The sequence below is a fragment of the Hemitrygon akajei genome, chromosome 7 (assembly GCF_048418815.1).
Source record: "Hemitrygon akajei chromosome 7, sHemAka1.3, whole genome shotgun sequence".
In the NCBI taxonomy this organism is placed as follows: domain Eukaryota; kingdom Metazoa; phylum Chordata; class Chondrichthyes; order Myliobatiformes; family Dasyatidae; genus Hemitrygon; species Hemitrygon akajei.
In genome coordinates, this window is record NC_133130.1 from 175,932,650 (window position 1) to 175,944,811 (window position 12,162).

At 41.2% G+C, this 12,162-nt stretch overlaps 1 protein-coding gene across 8 annotated transcripts in view; it reads right to left on the reverse strand.

Annotated features, from left to right (window-relative positions):
- Positions 1 to 1,436: 1,436 nt before the first annotated feature.
- Positions 1,437 to 12,162, reverse strand: part of LOC140731201 (disabled homolog 2-interacting protein-like) — a 597,104-nt gene continuing 586,378 nt past the window's right edge. For all 8 annotated transcript variants that reach the window (XM_073052659.1, XM_073052661.1, XM_073052657.1 and 5 more), the window contains one exon: positions 1,437 to 5,233. In XM_073052659.1, coding sequence (XP_072908760.1) covers positions 5,066 to 5,233 — 168 coding nt within the window. In that variant the 3' untranslated portion in view covers positions 1,437 to 5,065. The remainder of the gene's footprint in view (positions 5,234 to 12,162) is intronic.

The following is a 12,162-nucleotide window of genomic DNA, read 5'->3' on the forward strand; positions in this document are numbered from 1 at the left end:
TTAAGTGTGTTTAGAATGCAGAAAGGTTTGCCCAAGATATCAAGGGAAAACAGAATATTAAACTAGCAGGGAACATAAAATCAAACAGAGGCTCCATTAGTACATGAAAAGGAAAGGTCCAGCAGGGTACAAGTGGGTGCCTTGCAGATAAAAACAGAAGGACATATCATGAAGAATGAAGAAATGACAGGAAATTGTATTGGTGTTCACTGAAGATGCCAAATAACATTTAGAAACATTGGAGGTCCAAGGGTCCAGTTCACGAGGATATGAAATTAGTACATAAATACGACAAGTTAACGATCCTAAACACCGATAGATTCCTCAAGGTAGCAATGATCATCATCCCAGTTTTGAAAAAGTAAATATTCTAGTCAACACCTTACAAAATTCTCCAGATTCACCAACTGACCATGCTGACTTGAAGATAGCATTTGTGGGTGGGGGTGGGGGGAGAAAGGTGGTGAGGGAAATTAATAACCTGCTGGAATTAATAATAAATGATGTGATATCAAGGCACTTAATACCAAAATTATTGAACAGAAGCCACTTGCATTTACAACTTTATTGCTTGTTTGCCAGTATAAGTGTGTAATTTTCATTTATTCCATTGTATTTCTCTCTTCTACTATGAATATCAGCAAGAAAATTATTCTCAAGGTAGCATATGGTGACATATCCATACTTTAATCATAAATTTACTTTGAAGTTTGAATTAGGTAAATCAAGCTTAACTAATAGATTGGGGTTTTTTGTTCAAAGTAAATTTATTACTATTGATGTATGTATATGTCACCAAAAACTACTTTAAGGTTCATCTTCTTGCAGGCATAATAAACAAACAAACAAGTAAATAAAAAAAAACTGAGAACATGAGTTGTAGAGTCCTTGAAAGGGATCCATAGGTTGTGTTCAACGATCATTTCAATGTTGTGGTAAGTGAAGATGTCCAGTGATTCAGGAGCCTGATGGCTGAAGGCTAATAACTGTTCCTGAACCTGATGGTGTGAGGCCTAAGGCTCCTGGCACCTCCTTCCTGATGCTAGAAGTGAGAAGACAGCATGGCCTGAATGGTGTGGGTCTTTGATGATGGATGTTGTTTTCTTGCGTCTGAATCATCTCATAGAAGAAGTGGCAAGTTTTGCATTTCGGAATGTTTTTGATGACCAACTCATACTTCTATATTTTTAAGGTTTCTAAATAAAATCTGCTATCTTTTACCACAGCAAAACATTCTCACTTTTCTGCATTGAATTTTATCTGCTTTATAGCAGCCCATCCTCACAGCTTGACTACGTCCATGTGATGTGTTACTAGCTTCCCAGTTCTGCAAACTAAAAACCGCAACTAATTTATCACACTATGTTTTTCTGATTAAATGTGCCTGCTATAACAATGTTCCATGTGTGATTTAATAATGACATTACACAGATTGGTTAAAATAGCTAAATAAAACTTTAATAAGTCTAGTTGCAAATGTACATAAATTGCACAGCCACATATTTTAACACAAACAACTTTTCTGTACATTATTACAGGTTAAGTAAGCTGAAGTGAATCCAGCAAATACTTTAAACATACTTACAAAAGTGTAAGGATATAAAACGTACAACAGTTTTCCAGGGACAAGTATCAGCGAGCACCAGTTACTTGGAGGCATGTCCTATCACACAGAATACTGAGCACAGAGCAAAAAGTCCTGGCTTGTTTGTGGCAAACGCCACACGTCCAATGATAGTACAATCGCATGTTTTTTTTTCAAACCTTTATTTGCAAACAAAGGCTGAGGCAATCAATGAACTTGTCACCGAAAGCCCCTCGCATGTTTAATTTAGATCCTCAAAATAAATGTCAAAACAATGTCACAGAACCTTTAGTTTTAAATACCAAAGCAAGAAAAGTACTTTTTTTTATAACAAGCTCTTCATGTAAATATTTTCCATTCCAATATTGTGTGCTCAGCATTCTATTCCAATAAAATCCTGGGCTGCCCTTGGGGTTGTTTAAGACTGTCGATAACTTGCGCACACTTCAGACCATACATTGCCTATGGAAACATACTCTCACAATATCAAGATGCACAATCTTTGGCACAGTCCTCTGCTTGAGGAGACACCCTTTTAGAGCAGTTTCCATCTGAAACAAATAGGCTATAGTCTCTCAGGAGCTGTCTCAGTTCCCACTGAAATTCCTCAAGCTTCTAAAGGAGGAAAACTCTATTTTCTGAACATCACTCTTGGAAGAATTAAATCCTCGGCTTTAATTGTTTATCTTTTTAACTTGAGCAAAGCATTAAAATACTGAAACAACTTGTTTCATAGATGGTGTTCATAATCAGGAAATACTGAGTCAATATACAGTTCGAAAACTAATTCACTAAACTTCTTAAATACATTCAAATAAATGTTTTTTGATTTTGTGTGGAAGCTCCCTGCAGACAACTATACATGCTGAGACTCTGCATGTACCGTATTAATAAATCCTCAGCGGCCTCCTGCTCTAACTTCTAAAGGTAGTCTCAGCTATAAAAGGAAAAAACTATTATTAATGCAGAAAATGCTTTTAGCTACATGCAACACTGGAGCTAATGCCAGTAGCAATGACTGCATGATATACAAAATAGCAGACCTCAGAACTGTCAGCTGGCCGTGCAGTCTTACTAGGGGTGTGGATCTTGGTTTTCGCTGCCCTGTCATGAACTGAGAGAAAGAAACAATGGAATGGCTTTAACATTGAGAAATTGTTTACGTTAAAAGACTTTCACAGTTTCTAAAAGGAATAAAAATAACCATGTGCAATTTAATTCAAACTGTAAACACCGCTTCTTATGGATCCACACAATATTTTACATGCAGTTTTTAAAAAAAACAAAATATTAAAACTTTTTGAACTGCAATAAAAAAGTACAAATCTACAAAGTAATTTAAAAAACCTTTTAAGGCTTATTTGCAAACTGTAATGCTAGTGGATATTAGGCAGGTATAGACAGGTTTGGCAGTGCACTTAAAACATTCTCTGTTTACTTCACATCTTAGTTTTGATAATGCCTTCTACAGCAGGATGTGCCATCATGGCTTCTGCGACTGCTTGCATCCCATAGCGGTGCCCAAATCCGTACTGAAAGCCAGCTTGTTTCTTTTGGGAAACCACAGAGTCGCTTTTCCAAATCACTGGTGCAGTCACGATACTTGTCATATGTCAGTGTTGCTAAATACAAATGCAACTTAAGATGCTGCAAATCTGAAAAGTCAGTAAATATAACAAATGGCCTGAAGAACTACAGAATCACAGATTGCAATCACACAGTGATTTTGTTTGCCTATATAAAGTGGTTTTAATTTGCCACCATTGGCTTTTTTATCAGACATTTTAAACAACATAAACAGCAGTTAAAGATGCAGTCACTTCTAGTGACTTTGAGACAAGCAGTACCAGAAACAGATGTTAACTATATACAGTTTACACTGGATACATAGAGAGCGCTTTAACACAGCACAGATGCAGAAACTGACTTGCACAGTTAAAGTAAAATTGGAAAGTAACTTGATCGTTCGTGTTTCTTTTAAAAATACCTGCACAAACACATATAGGTATAAATTCAGAACTGTTAGTACAGTACAGTATGTGTATTTTTTGTTTTAAATTAGATCTTTTTAAACAGCAGCGGCCAAATCCATGTTCGTATGGGAGCAGCAGGATATTAGGGAGCGTGGGGGGGGGGGGGGGGGGGTGGTAAATGTACCAAACCATCAATTTGTTTTAAAACAATGAAACAATGGTGCATGTATGGAAAGGATATCAGCTTAAAAAGTCCCACTGAACTGAGATGATAAACACAGATTAAACACATCCGTTAGATGGCAGTTCAGGTAGATGCAATGAACATAAGCTCTCTACCTGCTTCTTTTGTATCACTCTTTAAAATTTACAGCCGTGCTTTTCTCTTGCTTCCGACTAGGAGTCAATGGATCTTTCCATAAACAATTTTTCTCAGTGGATAACTTCCAGTGCAATCCGCATTTTCCCATCTCACATTAGTAATTATAGTGTAGTGGTTAAAAGTCCTTAAAGCATTATTCTCGAAAACACAAGGTGGTTGTACTTGGTCAGATGCCAAAGTGGTATAATCCAGAGGAAAGACTGTATAGGAATCTTCACTTTAGTAATTTTTAATGTTGTGGTTAAAAGTCTTTAAAGCATTATTCCCTAAAACAGAAGAAGGTTTTGCTTGTTTAGATGTCAGAGTGGTATAATCCAGACCGAAGACAGTATAGGAATCTTTGCACTGCCATCAGCTGTTAAGAAAAGCATTTTCTTATAAAAAGTTTCAAAGTAGGAAAACTATTTCCCAAAAGACATCGTCATGTGCGTGGTAAAAGTGCAATAGAGGCATTGCTGGCAAACTGTCAATAGCAATGGAGAGATACACTTCCTCCTACCTATCCAACAGGGATAGAAACAGCACAAATAGGTCAAAATCAGAAAGTGTTGAGCATCAATTAATTTAGAAATAACAATGGGGGGAAATCACTTTACTCTATAAAACTGGTCTACACTTGTGTCTGCATACTCAATTTTGATGGGAATAAAGCAATAATGAAAGACTTCCCATTTCTACACAGAGGCATTTACGTGGCACGATGACGTCAATGGGCCACGTGAAGTCGATGGTGCAAGTACTTACAAATGAGTGGCTCAAGGATCATCAGATAGAGGTTGCACTGAGAAAAATATTCTAAGAATTGCTTTTTGGTTGCAACTTTTTCAAAAACTCACTGCACACTCAGATTAAGTACCTGAGTTTACCTTACGTGAACTCTACAGTGTTCCAGTGCAAGATATTTACCTGTAGACTTTCTAAGGCTCACTACTTTTGCTGTAACGACATGCTTCTTTTTGACACCAGGTGGCCACCTTAAAGAAACTTTTATACAAACACTAATATAATCACAAGATATCTGGATGCAGGTTTTCTCTGTTACGGTAGCTAACGGCAGTGCTTTAGCACGCCCTGTGTTGAGATTACTCGTGGTACAAGGTAACTCCCGTCACTTAGCTCGGCACATCAGCAGTTGCTGCTGTTCCTGAATTCCCCGTTTTCTGTGATCTGCAGCTTGGTGGGATTGGTTGGGGAAATCCCATTTCGACTCTGCATGCTGTATCGCTCCTTCAGCTGTGTCAGGGCACTCATCAAACGGGCATTAGCAGCATCCAGGGAAACAATTCGTTTCTCCTGTTGGAAACATTACCAGTACAGCCATATTAGTTCAAGCTCAATTTGTTATCATTCAACCATACACATTGATACAGCCAAACTAAACCACGTTCTTCCAGACCAAGATGTACAACACAGTACATATAACTCACACACGGATACCACTAGTAAATTAACAAATAATAAGGTGTATTTATGACACAAGTTCAGAAGTAAACAGTATAAGACTACTGGCATTTCATGTGTGATGAGACCTGGGTTGTGACAGGGAGTTCAGTAGTCTTATGGCATGGGTAAAGAAGCTGTTTCCCATTCTAACATTTCTTGTCTTAATGCTGCAGTATCTCCTGTCTGTCTGATGGATGGTAAGGGGATCAAAGAGATTGCTGGACGGATGGGAGGGATCACTGACAATGCCGAGGGCCCTGCGTAGACAGCACTCCTGGTAAATACCCTCAATGAGTGAATACTGTAGCTTCCAGTCTGAAAGCATGAACATCAATTTTCTCCAACATCCGGTAATCTCTCCCTCCTCCTCCTCCTCTCTCCTTTTCCATTCCCTATTCTGGCTTCCCTCTTGCCCCTTCTCTTCATCTGCTTATCAACACCCTCTGGTGCCCCTCCTCCTTCCCTTTCTCCAACAGTCCACACTCCCCTTTTTAGATCCCTAAAATCCAAAAAGATTCCCCCTTTTTCAGCTTTTACCTTTTCCACCTATCACCTCCCAGCTTCTCATCTCATCACCTCCCTCACCTACTCCTTCACCCAATCCCACCCATCACTTCCCCTCCCTCACCTACTCCTTCACCCAATCTCACCCATCACTTCCCCTCCCTCACCTACTCCTTCACCCGGTCCCACCCATCACTTCCCCTCCCTCACCTACTCCTTCACCCAATCTCACTCATCACTTCCCCTCCCTCACCTACTTCTTCACCAATCCCACCCATCACTTCCCATCCCTCACCTACTCCTTCACCCGGTCCCACCCATCACTTCCCCTCCCTCACCTACTCCTTCACCCGGTCCCACCCATCACTTCCCATCCCTCACCTACTCCTTCACCCGGTCCCACCCATCACTTCCCCTCTCCCACCTACTCTTTCACTCAATCCCACCCATCACTTCCCCTCCCTCACCTACTCCTTCACCCAATCTCACCTATCACATTCCAGCTTGTCCTCTTTCCTCTCCCCCCACCCTCACCTTCTATTTCTGGTTTCTTCTTACCTCCTTTCCAGTCCTGAAGAAGGGTCTCAGCCCAAAACATTGATTGTTTATTGCTCTCTGTAAATGCTGCCTGACCTGCTGAGTTTCTCCAGCATTTTGTATGTGCTACTTTGTATTTCCAGCATCTGCAGAATTTCTTGTGTTTATTATATTTAGATAAAGTCTTTCCAACCACCAATTAATATTTTATAAACCTGATCTCTTTCTTAAAAATATACTTAAGATTTCAGGAGAAGGTTTCTCTAAGAATTTTAGCAGAGATTTGATAAGAGGTATACAAAATTATGACGGGTATGGATAGGGTAAATGCAAGTAGCCTTTATCCACTGAGGTTGGGTGGGTCTAGATCTAAAGGTCATAGGTTGAGGGTGAAAGTGTGGAATGAACCGCCATTGGAAGTGGTGGATGTGGACTTGATTTCAAAATTTAAGAGAAATTTGGATAAGTATACGGATGGGAGTCCCGTCTGGTGGAGCAATAATATCAGTGCTGGACTCCAGAGCGAAGGTTCCCGAGTTCGAATCCAAATTGGGTTGAGCGTCAAGCTAGCAACTCGGCCTGGTAAAAACAAGAATAGCTTGTACAGAAACACTGTCATGATGGTACCCTGATAACTCCAGTGCCAAGTTCAGGGCTATTCTTCTTTCTCTTCTATATGGATGGGAGGGTTATAGAGGGCCATGGTCCAGCTGCAGGTCAACAGGACTAAGAAGAATAAAAAGACATTGCATCTCCTACCTTTCCTATCCTCCGAACATGCATCCTGATGTTGATGCTGAATATATTCAGCACAGACTAGATGGCCTGAAAGGCCTGTTTCTGAGCTGTAGGGCTCTATGACTCTAACTCATTCCTGATCACTTGTCTGTTAAAACGTCAGTCTTACAGTGATTCAAAAAATAGATTAAGTTAATCTCTGTAGCATTTCCAAGGTCATGCTCTGGGATATGCTGTGCCGTTGCCTAGCACCGGGTCCCAATGGCCCCGCAGCTTAAAGCAACAAGCCGAGAAGTGGAGCTTTCAGCAATGGACCCCCAAAAAGCTGCAAGGGTTCGGAGTTGTAAATCTCACAGTGTATTTTCCTGAAACAGAAATGGAGGCAGCCTAAGGCAAATCTTACAATGGGGAATATGTGACCATGAGCGAGCTGCTGTCAGGCCTGCCTGGTATTCACTGGGCTCTGTAACAAACACATTATTTAATCTGTGTGTGCTTAAAGGCAAACAGCATTAACATCAGGATGTATGTTCTGAGGATAGGAAAGGTATGAATTGCAGCATAATTTTTGATTATGGAAGGGAATGTCTTTTTCAGAAAAAACTCAAAAGTTAAGGTCAACCTTATCCTTCGTAGAATGTTTAAACACACACTGCCTGCAGTCTGCGAGGAAAAACAAGAGAAAATCTGCAAATGCTGGAAATCCAGAGCAACACACACGAAATGCTGGAGGAACTCAGCAGGTCAGGCAGCATCTACAGAAAAGAGTAAACAGTCGACATTTCAGGCCAAGACCCTTCATCGGGACTGGAAAAAAAAGATGAGGTGGAGGGGGAGTCTATAAGGGGTCTGTACATTCCCCCCATGACTGTGAGGGCTTCCTCCAACAGTCCAAACTCATACCAGTTGGTAGGTTAATTGGTCAATGTAAATTGTCCCATAATCAGGCGAGGGTTAAATCAGGGGTTGCTGGACAGCATGGCTCGATGGACCAGAAGGACCTTCTCTGTGCTGTACCCCAATAAATAAATAAATAATCTCTTTTTACTTCCACTCTCGTCATTTGTCCTCCTGAATATTGCTTTTATACTCCCCATTTATTACAGCATCACAGAACTGTGGCTATTTGGTCCACTGGGTCTATACCAGCGATGTGCAAGGAAACTCCAGCTGGTCCCATGCTCTCTCCTCTATGACGCACACATTATTGTTGTTCAGACAGCTAGCCAGCTGCTTTGAATGACACAATCAAACCTGCCTCCTTCACCATCCTGGCAGTGCTGTCTAGACCAACCGCTCCTGGTGCAAAAGGTTTTCATGTACTTTATTTAGAGATAGCGCACAGTAACAGGCCCTTCTGCCTGATAAGCCCATGCTGCCCATGTGATCAATTAGTCTTTGGAATGTGGGAGGAAACCTCCTCCTATTAACTTTGGTGCCCTTGCCAATATTCTTAACTGTATGTCCTGGCATTCATGACTCCTCTGCCAGTGGCAACTTCCTTCTCTATCTACCGAGTCCCTACCCTTACTAATCTCTAAATGTCAAAACCTCCTGCAACTTTTCTCTATTCCAAGGAAAGTAACCCCAGTATTCTCCAGTCAATTCATGCAACTTAATTCTCATCCCAGGAATCTTCTTAGTAGATTTCTCTGCCCCACACAGTTGTGGCCAAACCAGTGTTTTATAAAGGTTCATCAGGACTTGCCTGCATTCTACGTCCACGCTTCTGTTTATTTCAAACAAACGGAAATCAGCAGTTGCTGGAAATCTGAGCATCACACACAAAATGCTGACAAAAGTCAGCAGGTCGGGCAGCAGCTATGGAAAAGCGTACAGTCAACAATTCAGCGCAGGGACCCTTCAGCAGGACTGCAGAAAAAAACAGAAAAATCTACTCCATCTTTTTCTCTCCAGTTCTGCTGAAGGGTCTTGGCCTGAAATATCGACTGTACTCTTTTCCATCGTTGCTGCCTGGCCTGCTCGGTTCCTCCAGCATTTTGTGTGTTGCTTTTGTTTGTTTGTTTATTTATTGAGATACAGCGCAGAACAGGCCCTTCTGGCCCTTTGATCTGTGCCACCCAGTAATCCCCGATTTACTGTGTCCATTTCTGGCTGCCTCACTATAGGAAGGATGTGGAAGCATTGGAAAGGGTACAGAGGAGATTTACCAGGATGCTGCCTGGTTTAGAGAGTATGGATTATGATCAGAGATTAAAGGAGCTAGGGCTTTACTCTTTGGAGGGAAAGAGGATGAGAGGAGGCATGATAGAGGTATACAAGATAGTAAGAGGAATAGACAGAGTGGACAACCAGCGCCTCTTCCCCAGGGCACCACTGCTCAGTACAAGAGGACATGGCTTTAAGGTAAGGGGAGGGAAGTTCAATGGGGATATTAGAGGAAGGTTTTTTTACTCAGAGAGTGGTTGGTGCGTGGAATGCACTGCCTGAGTCAGTGGTGGAGGCAGATACACTAGTGAAATTTAAGAGACTACTAGACAGGAATATGGAGGAACTTAAGGTAGGGGGATATATGGGAGGCAGAGTTTAAGGGTCGGTACAACATTGTGGGCCGAAGGACCTGTACTGTACTGTGCTGTACTATTCTATGTTAATCCTAACCTCACCATGGGGCAATTTACAATGACCAATTAACCCACCAACCGGTACATCTTTGGACTGTGGGAGGAAACCAGACCACCCAGAGGAAACACTCGTGTAAAAACTCCTTACAGACAGTGGCGGGAATTGAACCCAGTTAGCTTGCACGGTAAAGCTTTGTACTAACCACTACACTACTGTCTGTTTATAAATCTTAAGATTTATTGACTTTTTAACCAATTGTTCAATCTGTCCTGCTACTTACAACAAACTACGTACACATACGCTGGCTATTTGTTCTTTAATTTTAATTCTCTCATGGTTGTGGTTTCTTGTTCTCCTTACCAAAATGTAACACTCACATTCCAAACTAGACTTGCCTGCACCTCCTGCATATATGAAAAAGGCTCAAACGAAAAGAAATTCAATATATCAAATTATTAATGCATTTTAAGAAAAACAGTTGTCAATGATTCCTTTGATCCAACAGATTTTATTTTATTTTTATTTAGAGATACACTGTGGAACAGACTCTTCCGGCCCAGCAACCCACCTATTTAACCCTAACCTAATTACAGGACAATTTACAATGACCAATTAACCCATTAACTAGTATTTCTTTGGACTCTGGGAGGAAACCGGAGCACCTGGAGGAAATACATACATTCCATGGACAGGATGTACAAAGTCCTTACAGAGGAAACTGGAATTGAACTCTGAACTCCCACACCGTGAGCTGTAATGGCGTTGTGCTGACCATCACGCTACGACAATGCCTCAGCCTGCTGAGTTCCTCCAGAAGATTACTTGTACCTCCTGAAGTGTGCTTATAAAATACCGTCTCACAGACAGATGGCAATGATGTCGAATGTGGCTCAAGTCCAAAGCCTAGAGCTTGAGGTCATTCATCTGACTGGTTGCATCATGGCCTGGTACCGCAATTCCAACACAGGAGGATGCAAGTGGCTGCAGCAATTTCGTGTACACAGCCTGGCCCATCATGGGTACAACCATTGCCAACACTGGAAGCATCTCTATGAGGTGCAGTCTCAAAAAGATGGCATCCATTATCAGGGACTCCCACCATTCAGGTTGCCCTCTTCTCATTGCTGCTCTCATTTCGGATACTTCCCTCTCATTACCCGAGTAACTAATTGTATATTACACGGGGGAGAATTGATGTCATCCAACTGAACAAATGCAGGAATTCTAGGGTCAGGGTCGGCAGGAGGTGAAGCAATTGCAGTAACAACGTGCACCTGTGCAAAAGTACAGTGGCTGCTTTGGAACATGGCAAATACTGGCAGCATGGTACTGTAGTGGTGAGCAGAGTGCTTTACAGTGCCAGCGTTTGGGGTTGAATTCCCACCACTGTCTGTAAGGAGTTAGTACATTCTTCCTGTGGCCTCATGGGTTTCCTCTGGTTTCCTCCCACAGTCCAAGGAAGGGTTAGTAAGTTGTGGGCATGCTATGGTGGCGATACTTGCGGGCTGCCCCCAGTACATCCTTGGGTTGTGTTGGTTGTTAATACTATATGCACTTCACTATATGTTTCAATGTACTTGTGACAAATAAGGCTAATACTTATTTCTATTAATGAATAGAATCAGAATCAGGTTTATTATCACTGGCATGTGTCGGTGAGATTTGTTAACTTAGCAGCAGCTGTACAATGCAATACATAATATATGAAGAAAAAAGATAAAAGACCTACTAAATGTGACTCTGTGTGTGTATGAGAAATTGTGAAATTAATGAATGTAACTGATCATGAAGCCTCTAAATATAACTGTGTGTGTGCATGCAGGAAATCATGAAATTAATAAATCAGGGAATCCAGCAGAGGATGAAGTAACTGAGCTGACGATAACAACTTCATTTATCACGATGTTTAAAGGTCGCAGAGACAAGACATGTCCAGGTTTATGGAGTGTTTCAATGTCTTCATGAATAAGGTACAGTTTCAATGCAATGCACCTCCGGCTCAGGAAATATTAATATGAAAGCATTAATTCTGAATACTTTCACCTGCAGCTCAGATTCCCTTTAAATAATTTCCTCCTGCAGTATACTTTATTAGGCATGTATTATAGCCCAAAGGTAATAAACGACTTCTGCCTTCTTTATAGTGTGGACAGAACTATGAAGCTATACTGACTTATATGTGACCCATCACAATTGGTTTAGGTTGTTGTGGGGCATAACAAAATACCAACTTGGAGCAGTAATGGAGAGAATAAATTGAAAAGGACATTCAAATTGTGTTCTTAATACAGAGCCCAGGTGAGTGGAGGGAGCCCATGAGGCACTGAGGGCTATTTTGAGCTAAATGTTATCAGAGTAGGCTGACTCAGTACAACAATTTCTGTAAATTCTGGGTATGATATTCAATGGGGCTT